Here is a 23,246-nt window from a genome sequence, read left to right as displayed (position 1 = left end):
TCTATTTTGTTGACATCCTTCCTATAATTAGGCGACCAAAATTGTACCCCATACTCCAGAATTGGCCTCACCAATGCCTTGTACAATTTTAACATTACATCCCAACTTCTATACTCAATGCTCTGATTTATAAAGGCCAGCACACCTAAAGCTTTCTTTACCACCCTATCTACATGAGATTCCACTTTCAGGGAACTGTGCACAGTTATTCCCAGATCCCTCTGTTCACCTGCATTCTTCAATTCCCTACCATTACAAAGGAGAATGGTTCCATATTTTTGCAACTCAAGACCAAACCATGTCAGGAAAGACTAATTAATGGCTAGGAATAATTATTATCAGCAGAGTCATCGGTGGGTCAGATTATGTCACAAAGGGCGAACAAAGGTCAGTCTGTTGATAACAGCCATGTCAGTACTAAGCTGAAATTCCTGCTGGCAAGCCAATGCCATGTAAACATCTCTTTACTGTTTATAGTTTGGATTTAGTGGGGACAGTTATATTCTTGCTAAGTTAGGTGGATACTGAGCAGGACGCTGGGTATAATTGATGTACGATGACATCCTCAGCGAAGTTGTAAAACTAACGTAATCACTGCAAATACACCAGAATTTACCCTGTAGGTAATTACAGAAAATGAGCACAGGTAGTATATGTTAGTTATGCTGCTTCAAAAGAGAATACACTAGTGCAATTAAAACCCCCCAATTCATAAATAAGACTACAAAGTGATAGAAAGACCACAATACAACTTGGACTCCAAAAATTTGAGAAAATTAGACAATTTTCTAATATATATCGTCTGTTTTACATTGGATTGCTATTGGTAATGCCATAGCCAGCCATGTAATTGAATACAAAACTAATTGCCAATTCGTGAGTTGAAAATGTACCATTGGGCATCTTAAATAAAACCAATGAATACTAGAAATGTACAACTCTCTTTGGAGGATAACCAGCGTCCAAAGACAACCAGTATTTATATTGTATCGTTAAATCATAGCAGAGATTTGAGAACATGCCAATGATTTGTTTGCAGGGTATTATGAGGGTGAGGGTGTTGTGGATGGTCTGGAGTTGTGGATGATCTGGAGCTAATCCAGTTTTTGATAGCAGACTGCCTCAAGTGGTGGTGGTGGTGCCAGCTGACGAAGAATGATAAAGGCATATTAATTGCAGCTTGACCTGTCTATTGCTGGTGCAGATAGAAGATGAATGAGAACAGAACAAAAGAGGAATTATTGTCCCATCACAGATTCCTATGAAGATCATTACTAGCATCCCTCCCAATTTAACTCCCCATTCATCTGCTATTGCATCTCCTCCAGACAGGTCAACTACCATTAACAAACTTTTATCACCCTCCCTCAGCCAGCACCAATACAGGCTAGTGTCATTCAGTCTTTCATGGACTGTACCCTATAAGAGACCCTTTTTATTCTCTGCCTTTCCCTATTTTCTCGTTTAAAAAAAAAAAAGAATTCTACTTTTTTCTGGGTGTGATGAAAGCTTGTCAACCTGAAATTTTAGCTCTACTTCTCTGTCACAGATACTGGTTGACCTGAGATTCACAGAATTATGCGGTTACTAGGGGCAGTTGTTACTTTTAAATTTAGGTTTTGGTTTATTACTGTCATGTATACTGAGATACAGTGAAAATAAATAAATCTGAAGCAGGTAGAATTTTGATTACTAAAGATATTAATAGTAATAGTGCTGGAGGGGAGAGTGGACTCTGGGATGGATGCGCTTGAGAGGCGTATGAGGATAAAGGTGCAGGTTATCCTAGAAAACCCCGGACATCCCCTCCATGTAATTCTGGAGAGTCAAAAGTGCACTCGGAACAACAACCGGCTCCTCTCCCTGCGCTGTAGAACAGAGCGGTTCAGGAGATCATTCACCCTTGCAGCCATTAAATTTTATAATAGGCTGTAGGGGGATGCTTTTTGCATTTTTAATTGTTAATTATTGGTCTTTTTAGTATTTATTGATCTCAGGTATTGTTCACATTGCATTTTAGGTATTTTCTGTCTGCTTTCGCTCTGAATGCGTGGGTTAGTTGGTGGGGGATTCTGAACATCTGAATTTCCCTGAGGGAAAGTATTTATTATTATTATTATTTGTTTATGTGCAGGTATATGGATTTAGGCGAGTGATGGTTTATGGTTATGACAGGGGAAACAGGTTTGAAGAAATGAATGACCTATTTTTTGTTGCATATTACTAGATTAGATTTGGATGAATCGAGGTGATTTTTTATAGGTGATGTCAAGCCAGATCATGCTGTAATGGCTAGGTTGGTTGTCAGATTGGAAGATATGAAGAAATGTAATGTGCACGGTAAAGACAGAAGACTGAATGATCTCATAGAATTGTGGGAGATAAAGTTGTGGATAAGACCACAAATAATTTGATTGAATCAAGAACGCTGTGATGTAATAGCTTAGTTTTGTGGATTTGGGAGGAGAATATATTTACAAAATTTAAATTGTTGGAAAGATTATAATGAAATAATTCAGATAAAGAGTTCCACCTTCAATATTTCAACTACTTGAAATTAAATCTGTTAAAGTTAACTTTGATTGAAATCATCAATAATTCATCAAAATATCGTTTTGCATCACTTGAGCAAAGTGGACCTGCCCTTAACGTCACCTATTCATTTTCTCCAGAGATGCTGTCTGACCCTATTGTCTATTGACCCGCTGAGTTACTCCGGCTTTTTGCGTCTGCCTTTCTCATTTTGGATTAAAGTCCTATTTGATGCCTGTGAGTTACCAAATTACAGAATCAGAGCGCACAGTTAGTCCATTTGCCCTACTGTGCCTGTGTCAGAATTTTGGAACGTCTAACTGACCTACACTGCACTATCTCCCCAATCTTCCACTTAGATAAAGGATCCGATTTAGTACAATAAGTTACAATTGAGTGTGCTCCATAAACATTTCTGGCAGTGAATTCAAGATCTGGACAATCTGGGCAAATTTAAATGAAATCTCCATCACACCTTTAAAATGTGATCTCTGATCACCAGCAGTCCTGCCAGTAAAAGTATTTATTGGGGAAATCTACTTGATACATGTTGCAGCATCAAGTTCTGATACAATTTTAACTTTGTGGTATCAGAGCCAAAATACTTTTACTTGCACTAGTGTTTCTCAAAATAACTATGGTAAATGGTCACTAAAATGTACTATTTGTCATACGGCGTGTGGATTAAAGAAGGTTTGTGCAATGAATTCTGTTCAACTAAGTGAGAAAATTAGTGTGTATGCATGTAGCTGACAGTACTGTATATCTTCATTATTGTGCAGCTAATGAAGCTGAGTAGTTTCAAGATGGTTTATTTTCATTAATTTATGTGCAGCTAGTTAAGTCACTTTCTCCTTTTTACTTACAATACTTGTCCAACCTCCAATGCAGTAGAAGGGTCGATTCTAGCTGATATGGGAAGGTTCAGTTGCCTGATAACAGCTGAGCAGAAACTGTCCCTGAGTCTGGAGGTATGCGTTTTCACCCTTCTGTACCTCTTGCCTGATGGGAGAGAGGAGAAGAAGTAGTGATACTGGTCCTTGATTATGCTGGCGGCCTTGCCGAGGCAGCGTGAAGTGTAGATTGAGTCTATAGAAGAGAGATTTGTGTGATGGTTTGGGCTACGTCTACAACTCTCTGCAATTTCTTGCGGTCTTGGATGGAGCTATGATGCATTCCGATAAAATGATTTCTACGGCGCGTCTGTAGAGGCTGGTGAGGGTTGTTGTGGTAAGGCCGAATTTCCTAAGCCTTCCAAGGAAGTAGAGGCATTGATGAGCTTTCTTGGCCATTATTTCGATGTGGCTGGTCCAAAACAAATTGCTGGTGACATTTATTCCTAAGAACTTGAAACGTTCAACCATCTCTACTTTGGTGCCATCAATGTATGTGTACTGCATCGCTTCCTGAAGGCGATAACAGTCTCCCTTGTCTTGCTGACATTAAGGGAGAGATTGTTGTTATGGCACCAGGTTAGAGGTTACATAACCTTAATCTCCTTCCTGTACTCCGTCTCGTCATTATTTGATATTCTGCTCACTATGGTAGTGTCGACTGTGAGTTTGTAAATTTACACCCAGTGATGACAATGGAATTACAATATTTTGTTCAGGTATTCCAAGACACATATGACCCTGGCAGTGTTCCAATTCATTTGCTGACCATGTCCTTCTAAGTGTTAGAGACATAGATTTGGCGTTCAAAGTAGCCTTGGCGAGTAACAGCTGTGCATATTGTGGATTTTAGGTGGCAGATGTGTAAGCTTTTATTAAACCAAAGTAAATTTACATAATATATATTGAGGTGTATGCACGTTCATACACACTATTATCATCTTGAAGTTTTACTTGTCCGTCTTGTACAGCATACGGCAGGATTTGCACGTGAAAAATGTTTGAACAAGATTTAGATGTTGGTTTGAGAGGGTATTGTAATGAGGCAGTGAAAAAAAGCCAAGGATTAAAGAGTTGGATTAGAATATGCGAGATGAAATAAATGCAGTGGGATTCAGCAGAAGAGTTAGGCTCGTGACGTTAATTGTTGCATTACTCATGTGGAATCGAAAAGGATTGCATGGTAAGCATGGAGAATGAAGATCGGCCCAGAGAATCTCATGAGTTCATGTTCATAAATAATTGAGCAGAATTAGGCCATTTGGCCCATCAGGTCTACTCCACCATTCATTCATGGCTGATCTATCTCTCCGTCTTAACCCCATTCTCCTGCCTTCTCCCCATAGCCCCTGACACCCATACTAATCAAGAATCTATCTATCTCTGCCTTAAAAATATTGTTTGACTTGGCCTCCACAGCCTTCTGTGGCATTGAATTTCACAGATTCACCACCATCTCATTAGAACTGACAAGTTTATGACAGAATGGATGGATTGAATCGTTCCACTGACAGGGGAATCAGTAATCAGATTTAAGATATTTAGCAAAAAACATTAAAGGGGATGAGTGTTTTTTTTAAATAATTGTGTTGTGATCTAGATTATATGGTTTTAAAGAATGCTGGGTCTCTTCAACAGCAAATATAGAAGAAGAAGATATATACTTGAGGGGGTAGAGTTCATCGACCTTCATGGGTGAAAGGAGCAGGGCGTAACAAGTGTTTTATGACTGTTGGCAGAGCAGTTTCCATCCTGGGATAAATAAAGTTCTATCGTATCGTATCATAATCAAGAATCTGTCAATCTCCACCTTAAAGATAACCATTGATGGCCTCCACAGCCTTCTGTGACAATGTATTCCACAGATTCACCATCCTCTGACCAAAGAAATTCCTTCTCATCTCCTTTGTAAAGGTATCATGATGTGACAGGTCCGTCTTTTATCCATCCAACATTTTGTTTATTGCAATATTTCGATTTGTTGTTATTTTTGTTTGTTGTTTGTACTTTGCATATTGTACATTTTGGTTTAACATTACAAAACTAGACAGATCCAATGGATTCAAGATTCAAGAGATTCAAGAGAGTGTATTGTCATGTGTCCCAGATAGGACAATGACATTCTTGCTTTACTTCAGCACAACAGAATATATTGGGCATAAATAAATACAGAACAGTTCAGTGTGTACACATACAATTGTAAATATATATATACACACATAAATAAGCATATAAAGTGCAATAGGCTATTAAAGTTCAGATTTTTGTTTGAGTTGAGCTTAATATGGCTGTGGGGAAGTAGCTATTCCTGAACCTGGATGTTGCAGATTTCAGGTTCCTGTACCTTCTACCTGAAGGCAATGGGATTCAATCCTTAACCATCCCATTGTAATCCAGATCCCGTTGTCAAAGGCAATGAATCTGAGTAGATCACAAAGTGCCGGAGTAACTCGGCAGGTCAGGCAGCATCTGTGGAGGGAATGGACAGGTGACATTTTGGGTCAGGACTCTTCCTCAGACTGATTGTGGTAGGGTGGAGAAATGGTGGAAATGGGAGGTGAGAGAAGGACTAAGCTAAAAAATAATGACTAAACAAAGAGCAAAATATTTAGACATTGCATTGATCTGAATATTTGAGCACCTGTTATGTGGTCTTTTGAGTCTCTGGCTCCCTCAGGAAAATACAGAAAGTTGCATTGTACGAAGAATGGTTGTTATCTCAGTCATTCAATTAAAATGTATCCCATCATCATTAAATGGGTTAATTGATTATTAATGTCATTGTTGTTCATGGATGTTGCTTGTGCAAATTATGTTGCTCCCGCCCCCACGAGTCTCGGGCAGATGTGGCTCGCCAGCCTGGGAAGGCAGTCCATCTAGGAGAGGGAAAACTCTGATTTATAACCTCCACTGCCTTGTGGCCATTTCCAGTCATGGAAAAGGCTCCAGGAGTAAACCTCAAGAAAATCCAGAGTCGAAGCCCTTAAGGCAGTTTGTCGTTGTCTACAACCTCGCTCTGGCAGCTTCTGCGACGGCGCTGGTGCCAAACTGTAATGGCCCTGCTGTTCCTTTGGATCGATTGGCGATGTGGAGAGGGGGTACGTGCTGCATGGGCAACAGCCTGTCCTCCATATGACATCGCCCAGGCTTGCATCCGACCAGGATGCATCACCCATGGTCATTCATGATCGAGGGGGGCCTACTAGGTTCTGCTACCAAAACTGACTAGTCTGGAAGCCTACTTTCTGGTTATTGTCTATAGATTCCCGAGAGGCATGGAAAAACTAATGTAGAGGTGGGAGGATTCATTAAAAGTGCTGTCAGTTTGTGAGCAGTAATTTATCATCTTGTGTGGATCACCAAAGCCTTTTAATGGTTTTTAAATAGACATTGTTAATGATATCCTGTGACAGACACAGGCTGTATCAAGAAGAATCTATATACAACCATGTGGTCTTTTCTTGTTTTTATGGCTGCAAACATTGACAAGTCACATTGAGTATTAATTTTCGCTTTATCGGCTACTCAAAAGCATTACATCAATAACTTGACTTCCTGTCATCAGGCTTTTGAAATCTTTTCAAAAAGTCATTAAGTATTGTTCCATGATTCTGAATATGCATTTGTACCCACACTGTTCTTTGACACTAATTTATCTCCTCAGCAACCTCAGAAAACACACAACAGCCCTGGTAGAGACAAAATGAAGCTAATCGGCCCACAGAGAAAGGCCAAATATTGGTACAGATAGTTTCCATTGGTTTTGTTTTGTTTAATTTGTTGTCATGTGTACTAAGGTACAGTGAAAAGCTTTTTTGTTGTGCGCTATTCTGTCAGCAGAAAGACTATACTGATCAAAGTCAAGCTGTCCCGCTAGAATTTAGAAGATTGAGGGGGGCTCTTATAGAAACTTACAAAATTCTTAACGGGTTGGACAGGCTAGATGCAGGAAGATTGTTCCCAATGTTGGGGAAGTCCAGAACAAGGGGTCACAGTTTAAGGGTAAGGGGGAAATCTTTTAGGACCGAGATGAGAAAAATATTTTTCACACAGAGAGTGGTGAATCTCTGGAATTCTCTGCCACAGAAGGTAGTTGAGGCCTGTTCATTGGCTATATTTAAGAGGGAGTGAGATGTGGCCCTTGTGGCTAAAGGGATCAGGGGGTATGGAGAGAAGGCAGGAACGGGATACTGAGTTGGATGATCAGCCATGATCATATTGAATGGCGGTGCAGGCTCGAATGGCCGAATGGCCTGCTCCTGCACCTATTTTCTATGTTTGTATGTTTCTATGTCCGCAGTGTGCAGATACAATATAAAGGGAATAACATTCAGTGCTAGATAAAGTCCAATTAAAGATTGTCCGAGGGTCTCCAGTGAGGTAAATGATAGCTCAGGACTGGTCTCTAATTGGTGATAAGATGGTTCAGTTGCCTGATAACAGCTGGGAAGAAACTGTCCCTGAATCTGAAGGTATCTGTTTTCACACTTCTGTACCTCTTTCCTGATGGGAGAGGGGTGAAGTGGGAGGGTCCGGGGTGTGACTCTTCATTGATTATGCTGGTGGCCTTGCCGAGGCAGTGTGGATTGTAGACGGAGTCAATGAAAGGGAGGTTGGTTTGCATGATGGTATGGGCTGTGTCCACAATTCTCTGCAATTTCTTACGGTCTTGGATGGAGTAGTTCCCAAACCATGCTATGATGCATCCGGATAAAATGCTTTCCACGGCGCATCTGTAGAAGTTGGCGACAGTTGTTGGGGACATACAAAACTTTCAAAGCCTTCTAAAGCCCCTGCCCTACTTTCACGACCTAATTTGCGACCTCTGACGACCTTAAACGATCTAAAAAGAAAACAAGGTCGCGGTAACCTACGACCTCCCATGACTATGTGTACGACCTCCTATGACCTTCCACGACTATGTGTACGACCTCCTACCACTATGTTGAAGACTTCCCACGACTATGAAGAAGACCTCCTTCGACTATGTTGAAGACTGGCTTCAACCATGCACGTTTTACTGCTGTTTGCAGTAGCCCGTTTGCTTCAGCAGCCTTTTAAGAAAGGCAGAAGGGGAAGAGCAAGGGTAAAGAGGAAGCACAAGAAGAGGTCTCAATGGGTGAATGGAGATGATGTGATGGACTGTCCCAGTACACCAGATGTCTGGAAGTGAGTGGTGCTGGGCTTTGACAAAAGATGGAACTTTAAGCACACATGTGGGGCAGTGGATGGCAAGCATGCCATTTTTGTCCCTGTCCCCCTTATTTTCCTTTTTGTCTATTCTAAGGGGATTACGAAGTGATATCGCTTTCTAATTAGTGTAACTGTCGTCTTGATTAGCAGCTTTTGCATTTGAGCATAACACAAGAATGACCGAAAGCCCTTTTTAAATTGAATCAAGAGTTTCAAACCATTAGGCAATGGTTTAGATTACATTTGCCTTAAATTACAGGCATTTAATGCTCATAAAAGTGTTGCACTGATCAACTTGCTAAAAATCAGCAAGTCTGATTCTTATTGGAAATAACTGTCATAATAGAATTTTGTTCAGGGTAGTGGAAGGGAGTGTTAAACTGTGTACCGATTTGAATATTGTTCTTTTATGTTTGAAATATTGCTGTAATGCAGGTCAGACTGGTCCTATAAATGCATGTGCCTTGGAATCAAATTGGGTAAAGCCTGGGTTTTATGCATTTCAAATAGGTTTTTTTTCCTCATAGTGAAGCATGATAGTGAAGATTTCCATGCTTTCATGTCAGCCTGGAAACCCAAGTGGATACTTCTCAGCATGTCATCCTATGGCCCAGACCTAATTTATATTTTCAAGATATACTGGACACTATAATTCCAGTGCAGCACTCTATGGTGGCATTGCAGTGGAACTTGGATTAAATTGTTACAGTGGGTTGGTCATTGGTGATCACTCCCACGGTCCTACTGCACTGGCTTTGAGCCCACTCGTGAGTCCCTTATTTATCCTTAATAGTCCTGTACCTTCCTCACACCACAACACAACCTAACAATATTGTTATCAATTATGTTATCAATTATAAAGGCCAGAGTTCGACCTGAGAGAAGTTTATAAAATTACGTGAATCGTAGATAGCTAAGATAATCATAGTCTTTTTCCTAGGATGGAAATGTCAAATACTAGAGGACATGGGTTTAAGATGAGAAGAGAATAAGCAGCTGGAGAGTTAGGGAAGGTCAGAATGGGGAGAGCGGGAGGAGCAAGGGAAGGGGAGAGAACACACTAATAGGCAAGTGAATGGGGAGGGAGCTGGGAGGGGGGAGGTGGGAGGGATGAAGTGAGGCCAGCGAAGAGGGATAGAGGAAGGAGGGAGTGGGGCAAGGAACAGTGGTGGACAAGATCATGTGTATGCCCACATGTGAGTGTGATACAGCGAGGCTGGTCTCCAATTGTCTTAGACCTCCTTGTCACTGGTCCAAGAGGACATGCCAACTTTCCAAGTGCACCAATAAGGGCAGAGTGGTAGAGGGGGGTTTATATGGACTTGAGATATTAAACAAGGTCCCAAATGGGAGACTGATGGAAAAGGTGAGGGCCTATGGCAGTTTGGCAAGCTGGATCAAAGTTGGCCTAACGACAGGAGACAGAGGCTGATGGTAAAAGGTTGTTTTAGTGATTGGTTGCTTGTGAGTAGCGGTGGTTTCAGAGATTACTACTGGGACCTTTGTTGTTTGTAATATTTGTGAATTATGTGGATGTAGATATAGGAGGCATGATCAGTGAGTTGGCAGATGGCTCAAAGCTTGGTGAGATTGTGGATAATGTGGAGGGTATACTTAATCTGTGGGGGACCTTTGGGAATGAAGGGACCAACGCATATATCCTTTACTAATAATAATAATAATATAATAATAATAATAAACTTTATTACGGACTCAAGGTCCAGACAAGGGGCAACATTACATTAAAAATACATTGCATATCAAATATCATAAATACATATAAAATCTTGGGATATCACTTATAAAAACATCATAATTTATATATTTTTTAAACACAATACTTAAGTTAAAAATCCAGATTAAAAGATAATAAAATATATAACTAATAAAATATAAGAACTGAGAAAATCAATTAGAATTAAATTAGAAATAGAGATCTGCCAAAGAGAAAGAGAAAGCAATTATTTTGGAAAAGGGTTTAAAATTGACCAAAGGTTCACTTCTTTTCGTAAATGACAACTGTTTTGATAATTTAGTTTCCTTATTAGTTCACAGGGCTAATACTCTGCTGCCATCTGACGGGCAGAAGATAGGCTCTTCCTTCTCAGTATTATGAGCTCCAACAAGTTTCATCCTTAATTGCCACTGCACTGATGAATTGCTTTCTTGTGCTACTTCTATCCACATGGTGAAGCTATTTCCACAGAACCTTTGGTAGCAAGTTCTAAAGATTTTGAGCCTGAGGATTTTGAGCCTGTAACTATAAAGAAATGTTGGTTGTGGCACAATAGTGCAGCGGTAGAGTTGCTGCATTACAGCGCCAGAGACCCAGGTTCGATCCTGACTGCGGGTGCTGTTTGTACGTTCTCCATGTGACCACGTGGATTTTTTCTGCTCCGGTTTCTTCCCACACTCCAAAGACGTACTTGTTTCTAGGTTCATTGGCTTTGGTGAAAAAATATGTAAATTGTCCATAGTGTTATCATGTACAGGATAATCGTTGTTGGACACGGTCTCAGTGGCCAAAGGCCCTGTTTCCGCATTGTATCTCTAAAGTTTAAAGAATGGTGATAGATTTCTAAATGAGACTGGCGTATGACATCGAAGAGATCTTTGAAGTAGTGGCTTTTCCAGACTCTTAAGATTGCAGATTGGCAATTGCTGTTCAAAATACCTGGTCAATTTGCAGCTGTGCATTTTGTTATTTTATATTTTAAGGATTTGGAATATTGCTGGCAAAGCCAATATTAATTGCCCATCCCTAATTGCTCTCGAGAAGGTAGTAGTCCTTCCTTTCATGATACTTACAGAGGCAGCTCCAGAGTTTAGAATCAATGAAGAAATGGCTGTATATTTCCAAGTCTGGATGGTTCGTGACTTTTGTCATGGCCCAAATAGGCTTAAACAGACAGAAACGCAAATAAAACCAGTATAAGCAGTAATCTCTTTATTTCACCAGGCGGGTGTGGTAAAACTCTTTACAGAATGCTGATAACAGACTATACAGTGAAGTCCTACACAAAGGGACAATGATTTCAGTACATGTATATATACCCCTTTACTCGACGATTCGGCAACACGTTATCTATAAAGTTTAGTACAGCCTCTTGCTCCTTAAGATTGACAGATCCTTAAGATTGACAGCATCAGAAGATTGACAGGTTCTTCTGACAGAGGAAGGGTTAGCCATATATGGTTATATGAGAAGGTTATATTTCTGCAGAACAAGCATTTTGTTTTTTTCTACTTCTGACGCATATCATAATCTTTTGGAACAGGGTTAATTCCTATATTTATGTTATTGAGGAGACATTCGTGAAACTTGCGCTTGTTATCTCGCTTATGTTATTGGAAAGAGGAACATCAATAGTCTGCTGACCTTGTTAATGTACTGAAGCAAGGGTTAGTGCTTTTTTGCTAGCTAGCAATTTAATAGGTGAAAGCCTGTCTTGGTTTCATCGGAATCCATTTTGTATTTTTAAATCATTATTAACTTCCATACTTGGAGAGCACTATGTAGGTGGGGGTATTTCTATGCACTGCTAGGCTTGTTGATTTTATTAAAGGTAGCAGGTTTAGAGATCCTGTCAGTCAGCATAGTCTAGTCTTCAGGCCAATCAACTATCGTTCTGTATAGTGTTGAGGATCCTGGATGTTGGTGGAACTTCACTCATTCAGGCAAGTGATGAGTATTCCCTCTCAATGCTTATCTGAAAATCAAAAGAAGAGATACTACAAGCTTTTTCAAAGATGGTTATCTTCTAGTGTGCATGCTACTTGATCCTTATCATTGCCCACAGCAATTCTTATAATGGGAAAATTCACAAAATGCTGGAGGAACTCAAAGGGTCAGGCAGCATCTCTGAAGAACATAGATAGGTGACCTTTCGGGTCGGGACATTTCCCATCTCATACATTTTTTATATTTAATAGAATTCCTACTCCATTGGCATGTCTAGAAATTAAATGTACCTAGCATTTGATATCAGAATAGACCCGTTCTATTTTTTCTTTGCAAAATTGCGTGCCACTTATTGTACATTTGTAAAATGAGCATTCATTCGCAGAATAATAATAATAATGGATGGGATTTATATAGCGCCTTTCTAGAATACTCAAGGCGCTTATATAAAATAGAATAGACAAAAGACAATAGACAAAAGGTGCAGGAGTAGCCCATTCGGACCTTTGAGCCAGCATTGTCATTCACTGTGATCATGGCTAATCATCCACAATCAGTACCCCGTTCTGCCATCTCTCCATATCCCTTGACTCTGCTATCTTTAATATAGAAACATAGAAAATAGGTGCAGGAGTAGGCCATTCGGCCCTTCGAGCCTGCACCGCCATTCAATATGATCATGGCTGATCATCCAACTCCTGTATCCTGTACCTGCCTTCTCTCCATACCCCCTGATCTCTTTAGCCACAAGTGCCACATCTAACTCCCTCTTAAATATAGCCAATGAACTGGCCTCAACTGCCTTCTGTGGCAGAGAATTCCAGAGATTCACCACTCTGTGTGAAAAATGTTTTCCTCATCTCGGTCCTAAAAGATTTCCCCTTTATCCTTAAACTGTGACCCCTTGTTCTGGACTTCCCCAACATCGGGAACAATCTTCCTGCATCTAGCCTGTCCAACCCCTTAAGAATTTTGTAAGTTTCTATAAGATCCCCCCTCAATCTTCTAAATTCTAGCGTGTACAAACCGAGTCTATCCAGTCTTTCTTCATATGAAAGTCCTGACATCCCAGGAATCAGTCTGGTGAACCTTCTCTGTACTCCCTCTATGGCAGGAAGGTCTTTCCTCAGATTAGGAGACCAAAACTGTACGCAATACTCCAGGTGTGGTCTCACCAAGACCCTGTACAACTGCAGTAGAACCTCCCTTCTCCTATACTCAAATTCTTTTGCTATGAATGCTAACATACCATTCGCTTTCTTCACTGCCTGCTGCACCTGCATGCCTACTTTTAATGACTGGTGTACCATGACACCCAGGTCTCGTTGCATCTCCCCTTTTCCTAATTGGCCACCATTCAGATAATAGTCTACTTTCCTGTTTTTGCCACCAAAGTGGATAACCTCACATTTATCCACATTATACTGCATCTGCCATGCATTTGCCCACTCACCCAGCCTATCCAAGTCACCTTGCAGCCTCCGAGCATCCTCCTCATAACTAACACTGCCCCCCAGCTTCGTGTCATCCGCAAACTTGGAGATGTTGCATTCAATTCCCTCGTCCAAATCATTAATCATTAATATATATCGTAAATAGCTGGGGTCCCCACTAGTCACTGCCTGCCATTGTGAAAAGGACTCATTTACTCCTACTCTTTGCGTAAGAGCTCTATCTAGATCTCTCTAGAAAGCATCCAGAGAATCAGCCTCCACTGCCTACTGAGGCAGAGAATTACACAGACTCACAACTCTGGGTGAAAAGGTTTTTCCTCATCTTCGTTCTAAATGGCCTACCCCTTATTCTTAAACTGTGTCTCCTGGTTCTGGACTACCCCAACATCAGGAATATGTTTCCTGCCTCTAGCGTGTCCAATCCCTTAATAATCTTATGTTTCAATAAGATCTCCTCATCCTTCTAAATTCTAGTGTATACATCAAGCCCAGTCGCTCCATTCTTTCAACATATGACAATCCCGCCATCCCGGGAATTAACCTCGTGAACCAACGCTGCACTCCCTCAATAGCAAGAATGTCCTTCCTCAAATTTGAAGGCCAAAACTGCACGCAATACTCCAGGTGTGGTCTCACCAGGGCCCTGAACAACTGCAGAAGGACCTCTTTGCTCCGATACTCAACCCCTCGTGTTATGAAGGCCAACATGCCATTATCTTTTTTCACTGCCTGCTGTACCTGCATGCTTACTTTCATCTATGGGTGTCTGGGGTTATGGGGAGTAGGCAGGAGAATGGGGTTAGGAGATAAGATCAGCCATGAATGGCCTAATTCTGGTCCTATCATAAGTGACATGATCTATGGTAAGTCTGAAGAAGGGTCTCGACCCAAAACGTCACCTATTCCTTTGCTCCATAGATGCTGCCTCACCCGCTGAGTTTCTCCGGCATTTTTGTCCACCTATGATAATTATTAGATGAGATGTGTTTTTGTGTGAGATGATAAATTAACAACATTCTTTGGTGAAAGAGCTGTAAAATAATGTAAGAAATGGTGGCATAGACTAAAACACAAAAATACCACTGCCACACATTCCTTCTGTATAAATCCAGAGCTTTAATAATGGAACACTGTGCAGGTGTACCGTTTGCTGCAAATTTATAGGAAGCTATAGACCTTCCTTGAATTAGGTTTACACAAATTTTCACAATCTCTGAAATGAGCAGAAAAATTAGACAAAGGAAAGAGGAGTTTCCAAATGTGGAGGGACAGGCTGAAGAGTATCTTATCTACCAATGTCAGGAGTGAAAAAATTGCAGTTGGGCACCAGTTCTTTTGAAGAGTTTGAGTTTTTGGAGAAGGCCATCATGTGAAATTATTATGAAGTACCAGCTGAAAATAGGCATATTATTAGCTTCCGGCACACATGACTGCTAGGTCTTATTTATCATTCTCACATAATTTGACCTTTTGGTTACGTTACATATATAATAAGTGTTATCACTTTCCCATCTGTAGTAATTACCTGTTCTTTGTACTGTACTGTATGTGTCCTCTTTTTCTCTGTACAACACGTCAATAAACTAGTCTTAGTAACACCAGATGTTCAGATGCACATTGCTGGCAAATACAAGACCCGTATCTAAAGCAGAAGTCTTTTGATACAGCTATATAACCTACATTTATGCTCTAAAGTCAACAGCAGCTTGCAGCTGAGCAGATGTATGCCTGAGGAGGGCATGGTAATCCTTTTGATAGATGTAATTATTGCTCCTTTTTGTTAAAACAGATGACGTATTGCAGCTATGAGCACAAATGTTTGACATCCAGAATTGTTCGGAAGCGATAATTTGGTAAAAAACAGTTTTAACGAAAATCTCACAATAAACGTGCAAGTGCCAAAACAGGAACAGTGGGGGTTAAATTACAAGAAAGGTAATCCAAAGGCCAGGACTAACCACCAGAGGCATGAGTTTATGGAACGTAGAACAATGCAAATAGACACTAAATGCTGGAGTAACTCAGCGTGACAGGCAGCATCTCTAGAGAGAAGGACGGGGTGACGTTTCGGGTTGAGACCCTTCTTCAGACGGCAGTTCAGTACAATGTAGTACAAGTACAGGTCCTTCAGACCATTATAACTGCGCTGACCATGATACCAATCTAAACCCTTCTGCCTGCATATGTTTCATATCCTTCCATCCCCTGCATATCCGTGTATCTGTCTGAATGCCTTTTAAACATCATTATCATATCTGCTTCCATCAACCCCTCTGACAATGAGTTCCAGGCATCCTGTGTAAAAAGGATTTTCCCAGCAAATCTGCTTTAAACTTTCCCGCTCTTACCTTGAAGTTTTGCCCACTAGTATTTGATTTGAAAAAGATTCCGACTATAAGGTGGTCACGGTGGCGCAGCGATAGAGTTGCTGCCTTACAGCGAATGCAGCGCCGGAGACCCGGGTTCGATCCCGACTACGGGTTCTGTCTGTACGGAGTTTGTATATTCTCCCCGTGACCTGCTTGGGTTTTCTCCGAGATATTCGGTTTCATCCCACACTCCAAAGACGTACAGGTTTGTAGGTTAATTGGCTTGGTAAATGTAAAAATTGTCCCTAGTGGGTGTAGGATGGTGTAATGTGCGGGGATCGCTGGTCAGCGCGGACCCAGTGGGCCGAAGGGCCTGTTTCCGCGCTGTATCTCTAAACTAAACTAATACACTATCCATGCTTCTCATAATTTTATATAATTCTATTAGGGTCAACCCTCCAACTTGGAGAAAACAATCTAAGTTTATCCAACCTCTCATTATAGCTAATACGCTCCAATCATGGTGAAATCCTTCTCCACCCTCTCCAAAGCATCAACATCTTTCCCTTAGTGTGGTAACCAGAACTACACACAATACACCAAATGTGGCCGAACCAAAATTTTATTCAGTTCAAATCCCCACCGAAATAGCTGTGCAATTAATTTGAGTTAATGAAATAATCGGGAACTTTTAAAATACATTGCTTCAGTTGCATGATGGCGCTGGAACATAGCAACTGTATGCCGTCCCAGAAGAGGATCTACTAACAATTATTTCACTCTTTTGCTTGCTCAATAATGTACTCATGTATAGTATGATTTGAACTACAAAAACTTTCTTGGGTACGCTTAACAAATTCCATTCCATCTAAATCTCTTGTACTAAGGCAATTCCAGTCAATATTGGGAAAGTTAAAATTCCCCTCTTCTATAACCCAATTGCTCACAGCTTTCTGCAATTTGCTGATTTGCAATTGGGAGGCTGCAGTATAACCCCAGCAAATTGGTCCCCCTTCTGTTATTCCTAAATTCTACCCATATGTCCTCATTGGATGATCCCATCAGGATATCCTCTATAAGTACTGAAATTATGTTCTCCTTAATCAGAGGTGTGATTTTCCGTCCTCTTCTGCAACCCTCTATCATGCCTGAATCTATTGTACCCTGGAATATTAACTAGCAGCTAACTGCATGTCTGTTCTCATCACTGATGAATCCCCCACCACTACCAGGACTTTTCCTTCTCCCAGAGCCATCAGTGTTGCCACAAACTCTGCAGCTGCTATTGCTTTCCTCTGTGAAGCCACCTCCCTCCAACAGTATACAAAACGGTGCCTGCGAGGAAGGGAAATGGCCACAGGGGATTCCTGCATCGCCTGCCTGCTCTGACTACCATTCCTGGAGGTCAACTATCCCCTTTCTCTCTTTAGCTACGTTGGGACCAATTTGCTAAACATACTATGACATTTGCCACATCCTAGAGTTTAGTCTATCTACAGCTCTAACTGCTGAATGTAGTCTAACAGGGATTACAGAAGCTGACCTAGTTTACTAAGCAACTTCAAGTTTGAACTGGAGCCAAAATAAAACCATATCTAATTGAACATATTTTATGCCAATTTCCATGTAGCACCTGTGACTATCAGCAAGTTATGCTCCACATGTGAGATTGGATTGCAGCCAACTTCACAGTCAACTTGTACAGTGCAGGATACAATTCCCACTCACTTAGGCATTAAAAAAGTAATAATCTTTATATGTAGTCTAGCACCACTAACTTCTGTTTGTAGTTTGTTTGGTTGTTTGTTTGTTTGTCTTTTTGCACAAAGTCCGCGAGCATTGCCACTTTTCATTTCACTGCACATCTCGCATGTGTATGTGACGAATAAACTTGACTTGACTTGACTTGACTTTAGTCTTAACTAACAGGAAGTGTACAATGAAATTGTGGATGTTGGAAATATGAAATTAAAGTAAAACATGCAGAAAAAACACGGCAGGTCAGGTAGCAGCTGTGGAATGAGAAACGGTTAACATTTTGGTCAACCTGAAACGTTAACCGTTTCTCTTTCCACAGATGCTGCCTGACTTGTTGAATTTTGCCACCATTTTCGGTACAGTATAATCTTAACTAACTTCAGGAACGGAACTAAATTGAAGTGTCCCAGACCTGAAATGTTAGCTAGTTCTCTTTCCACCAGTGTTGCCTAACCTGTTGTGTTTCAATCATATTCCATTTTTACCTCGGGTTTCCAATATCTTCACAATGTTTTAATTTTCATTTAGTATGAGAGGCACTGAGGTACAATAACACAAAGGTTGTTATACTGCATGAGGAATCCAAAGAAATGCATTAATAGTCCATTGATGCGAGTTCAAATCCCAATGCAGCATCAGGGAAATTAATAAATTAATGAACAAAATAAATCTAGTTCTTAAGGATGGTATCAAGACGAGAAGATAATTGGTATCATTTAGGGAGGATGTTGCCCTCACCAGGTCTGTCCGATGCGCTATAAGACTAGAAACAGTGGATTCAGAACTGTTAAGCAAATCATTCAGCTTGAAAGGCAACTGGTATAGATTCAGAGCTTTATCTGTTTCCCTCTCCACAATTTTTAACCTAACCTCAGATTATATCCAGTATTTAATGTTTATATTTTAGACTTTACATCCAAAATAGTAAGGCCCCTTCTTGATCCATTCTAGTGGTTTGTGATAAAGACTTCATCCCTTTATGTCCAGTTTACGGTTGCATGATTGTTTGTTAACAAATAACATACGTAAAAATGACACTGAATATTGAGTTGTGAAAGGAAGATAGCCAAAGAATACACGTTTACTTACAGTATATCAGCTTAATAAATTTGAAAATAATTATTTCTGTTGTCAAAATCTTCTTCACCGTTTTCTTTGAGATTACACATTAACTCCCTGAATTATCACTCTGAGATGATTCTGCAGACGGTCTCACACACAGTTCTCCACAGCTGAACTTTTCTGTGCTCTCTTCTCCTGCCACTAGTGGGCACTCTCAGGGCAGGGTTGTACCAGAGATTAGTACTTGCCTTTGCCTCAGGAATGGATTTTGAGTCATGTTCTTTTTTTGAATTTTTATTGGTAAGAATATATTCAAGTTTTTCAACCCTTTTTTTGTAGCAGTAAAAGATGTAAATGTTTAATGATCTCAAAACAATTCCCACAATGATCTATATTTCTATAACTCAAATACATGGTCATCTTCCATTAAAAGATGCAGTTGTGCTGGCAAACGCTATATTTTATCCAATGCCTGTTACAATATACCGGGCTTTTCAATAGTAAATGTAAGCTAAAGTTATGCAACATTTGCTTCAGTCTTCTGGTAATACCAATGTTCTGGCTAATGGTTGCTTTTGCTGAAGACTGCAAAGCCTCATTTTCCCCCTTGGTAATACAAGCTATTGTGTTACTTTCCTTTTTGTTTACGTTAACTCCCTTCCCAGCACAATTCCTCCGAGCTTTGTCCAGCAGGTTTTGGCTTTCACTTTTCAAAGAGTGTGGCGTTTCTTCTTTCTTTTAAAATATGGAGTTCCTTTTCTGAAGTAGAGCCAGAGTGATGACACTTGAACACTTTATCCATAATCCTGCCAGTCAAGAAGGGTCCTGACCCAAAATATTACCCATCCTTTTTCTCCAGAGATGCTGCCTGATCTGCTGAGTTACTCCAGCACTTTGTGTCTATCTGCCAGTCAGGGCTCTTCAGGTATATATCCAGGTACTATCCAAATGTGATGAAGGTTTTTGCCTCCACCATGCTTTCTGACAAATATCTCCAGTCCCCTACCATCCTAGGAGGGGAAAGTATTTCCTTACTCCCGTCTATTCCTACCACTTAATAATTTAAAACTGAGCTCCTTAATTATTGGGTAATTCTTTTCTAACTGCAGTGTAAATTGATAGGAATCGACTGTGTGCTGACGAAGCTGCATTGATTTTAAAAAAATTGAATGTTTTTCAGATAAAATGGGAGGCCACGACAGTGAACTTTTCATGGATAAGTATTGCAAGGTTTGCTGTGCCATGTTGATCTCCGAAGTTCAAAGGACCACACACTACGAGGTACCTTGTAGTTTTTGACGAACGAATGTAATTATCCAACATTTTGCCCTTACATGCATATTTTACTTTCTTTTTGATAGAATTTAGAAGACCCAGTTATGTTCATTGCCTCATTTTCTAAAACACCTGTAGTAATGTGAAGTTCTTGGTTTGAATGACAGCACCATTTATTCAAGCTTGCTCATGAAGTGCGATGTTCTTCAAACTCCATTTCAATGTCAAATAGTACCCAACCATTAACTGTCTCTTGTCATAATTTAGGTGACAATCTCATTTGAAAAAAAAGTTTCTTTTTCATTGTGATAAGAACACTCGGTTTATAATCTTGCCGATTGCAGTGGTTCAACAACATGTGTAACATTGAACAGTACAGTACAGGAACAGCTCATTTGGCTCAAAATGTCTGCGCTGAACATAATGCCAAGATAAACTAATTTCATCTGCTGCACGTGATCCATATCCCTCCATTCCCTGCATATCTATGTGCCTATTTAAAAGCCATTAAATAGTACTATCGTATCTGCTTCCAAAGATATATAGGCATCTGAATTGGGAAACTGAACCCAAAATGCACTCGGCATAACTCTTGTTAGTTTCTAAGTAAACTAATTTGCAGAGTCATAAATATATATTTTTTCGAAGAAGTAGGGAATTGCATTGGTTTACCTGAACTGGACAGATGGAATCTTGAATCAGCAGAGCAAATAAAAACTGTATAAGTTGTCACATTAGGCTAACCTCCATGACGACTAAAATTCTCTAATCTTTTACATGGTTTGGGAGATTTTGTTAAAATATTGTAAAAATAAGCAGAAACCCCTTTCATAGTGTGTTCCTCTCTACACCACAGATCTCCCTGACGTGCTGTTGTTCACTGACTTGAGTGACTACTTCTTTGCCAGTGAAGTTAATTGAAAATAGTTTAATTCACCACCTGCCCTCTTTTGGAAAAATATTGGAAATACATTTTTGATACTATTTCTGTAGTCTTAGGTATAGATTTACAACCTCATCCTATTACTGCAATTTTTTGGCTACCAATGTTAGATTCTATTAATTTGTCCCGCTCCGCCCATCGGTTGATTGCTTTTAGCACATTAATCGGCAGAAGATCTATTTTATTTAAATGGAAAGACTCCAACCCTCCGACCACACTCCAGTGGTATTCTGAAACGATATAATGTTTAAATTTAGAAAAAATCAGGAGTGACATTGTTGAACCCTTGGTTAAATTTGATAAGACTTGGGGAAAATTTATTGAACATTTTCATACAACATAAATTGCTCCCTCTTTAACCGTTATAAAAACTATTTTACCACTATAGGGTGGAACGGACTTGACGACAAACAGACTTAAATTGTTGAAATTCTCAGTTCAGATTCGGTTTTGCTTTGCTTTGTTTTATTTATTTATTTTATTTTAATTCTTATTTTATTATTATTAATTTTTTTATTTATTATTTCTTTAGTTTAGGGGGTTTTGTTTTTTCCTTTTTTCTTTTTCTTTTTGTCTTTTTATCATTTGTGTTTTTTTTACATTTATAAGTTTCCTTTTTAAAATTTAACTATATTTACATAGAGACCGGGAGGTCTATATTCATTGTGTATTTTGACACTGGTCTCATATTAGGTTATACCTGTTATTAATGTAACCCTGATCCCTATGTATCAATACCATTGTTATGTTTATCATTATTCTTTTTGCTCTTTTTATGTTTTATTTTTGTTTGTTTTTTGGAGAAAAAAAACAATAAAAAGATTTTAAAAGAAAAGAAAGAAAATATTTTAATTCACCACCTGTCCTTTTTGTTTTACAGAGCAAAAAACATGCCAACAAGGTGCGGTTTTACTTCCAAACACACAAAGAAGAAGGAACACCATTAAAGAGAATCAAAACAGAGAATGTTACTGTTGGATTCCAGGTGCGCAGTTATACATTGATGAGGATTCTTATCAAAATTAAAATTACAGTTGAGCTGGTCAATTATTTATTTCTTATGATTTTAAACCTTTCAATGCACTGGTTAGCCCACTTGCCACTCACTCAGAGTTTCACATTTAATTTTGGCATCTCTTAGCGAGGGTGCAGAGGACATTTACTAGAATGGTACCAAGGATGAGAATGATCAATTGTATGAATGCAATAAAGAAACTGGGATAAAAACAAAATGGTGGAAACATTCAGCAGGTTAGGCAACTAACTTGTTTTATCTCCTTTCCAGTTCAGACTGACCTCTTCCGTACATCCAGCATTTTCTGTTTTGAGTTCAGATTTCTAGCATCTGCAGGGATTTTTAATTTTCATTCGTATCCCACCATTTCAGCTGTGTTTAAATTTAATTACGAATCTGTAATTTGGAAAAAAAATATGGTGATAATAATAACCAGACTGTTTAAAAAATAAATAATTCCCTGCTGTCTGTCAGGATGGAAACTTAGCCTACATTGACCCACACTCACCTCTTTCGTTGACTCTTAATGCCTTCTAATATGTCCAGGCAAATCACTTGTTTGTACCATGACTGCTCCATTGAAGCAGAGAAGGAATAAAACTGGGGAGACCACCCGGCATATTCAATGGGATTACCCTTCCATCATTATCCTAAGTGTTACCATTGATCAGAAACCCCATGTGACCATCCACACAAATACCAATGGAGCAAGAAGAATATTTTGCTTGGGCAGCTTACAGCCCAGTGATATGAATATTGATTTCTCTAACTTCAAGTAACCCCGGCATTCCCTCTCACTCCATCCCTCCCCCACCCAAGTTGCACCAGCTTCTCGTTTTCACCCAACAGCCAGCTAACAATGGCCTGTTTCCTTTATCATTGTTATTTTTAAATCATGTCATTCGTCACAGACTAACATTGTAGTTGATGCGTATTTACAGGATACTGGAACAAAAGTGGACAAGGATAAATTTTGCCTTTTGTGCAATATGGTTTTCACGTCCCCCACAGCTGCTCAATTCCACTATCATGGCAAAGTCCACGCGAAGCGGCTCAAGCAGCTGGTGGGGAAGCAGCCCGCTGTAACCCAGCCACAGACTGGTAGGTCTAAATCCATGATGCCAATTAGT

The 23,246-nt window shown here is 39.8% G+C and overlaps 1 protein-coding gene across 2 annotated transcripts in view; it reads left to right on the top strand.

Annotated features, from left to right (window-relative positions):
* The window catches only part of LOC116981883 (zinc finger matrin-type protein 1-like), a 68,067-nt gene that overhangs the window by 34,864 nt on the left and 9,957 nt on the right, over positions 1 to 23,246 (top strand). The window contains exons 1-4 of one of the 2 annotated variants that reach the window (XM_033035070.1): positions 18,145 to 18,177; positions 20,064 to 20,164; positions 21,982 to 22,086; positions 23,058 to 23,217. In XM_033035070.1, coding sequence (XP_032890961.1) covers positions 20,069 to 20,164; positions 21,982 to 22,086; positions 23,058 to 23,217 — 361 coding nt within the window. In that variant the 5' untranslated portion in view covers positions 18,145 to 18,177; positions 20,064 to 20,068. Of the gene's footprint in view, positions 1 to 18,144; positions 18,178 to 20,063; positions 20,165 to 21,981; positions 22,087 to 23,057; positions 23,218 to 23,246 lie in introns of those variants that run through there. The other variant, XM_033035062.1, reaches the window with a different exon arrangement.

Source organism: Amblyraja radiata, chromosome 1 (genome assembly GCF_010909765.2).
Source record: "Amblyraja radiata isolate CabotCenter1 chromosome 1, sAmbRad1.1.pri, whole genome shotgun sequence".
Taxonomy (NCBI): Eukaryota; Metazoa; Chordata; class Chondrichthyes; order Rajiformes; family Rajidae; genus Amblyraja; species Amblyraja radiata.
The sequence above is the reverse complement of the archived record's forward strand: the minus strand, read 5'-3'. Positions and strand labels throughout refer to the sequence as shown.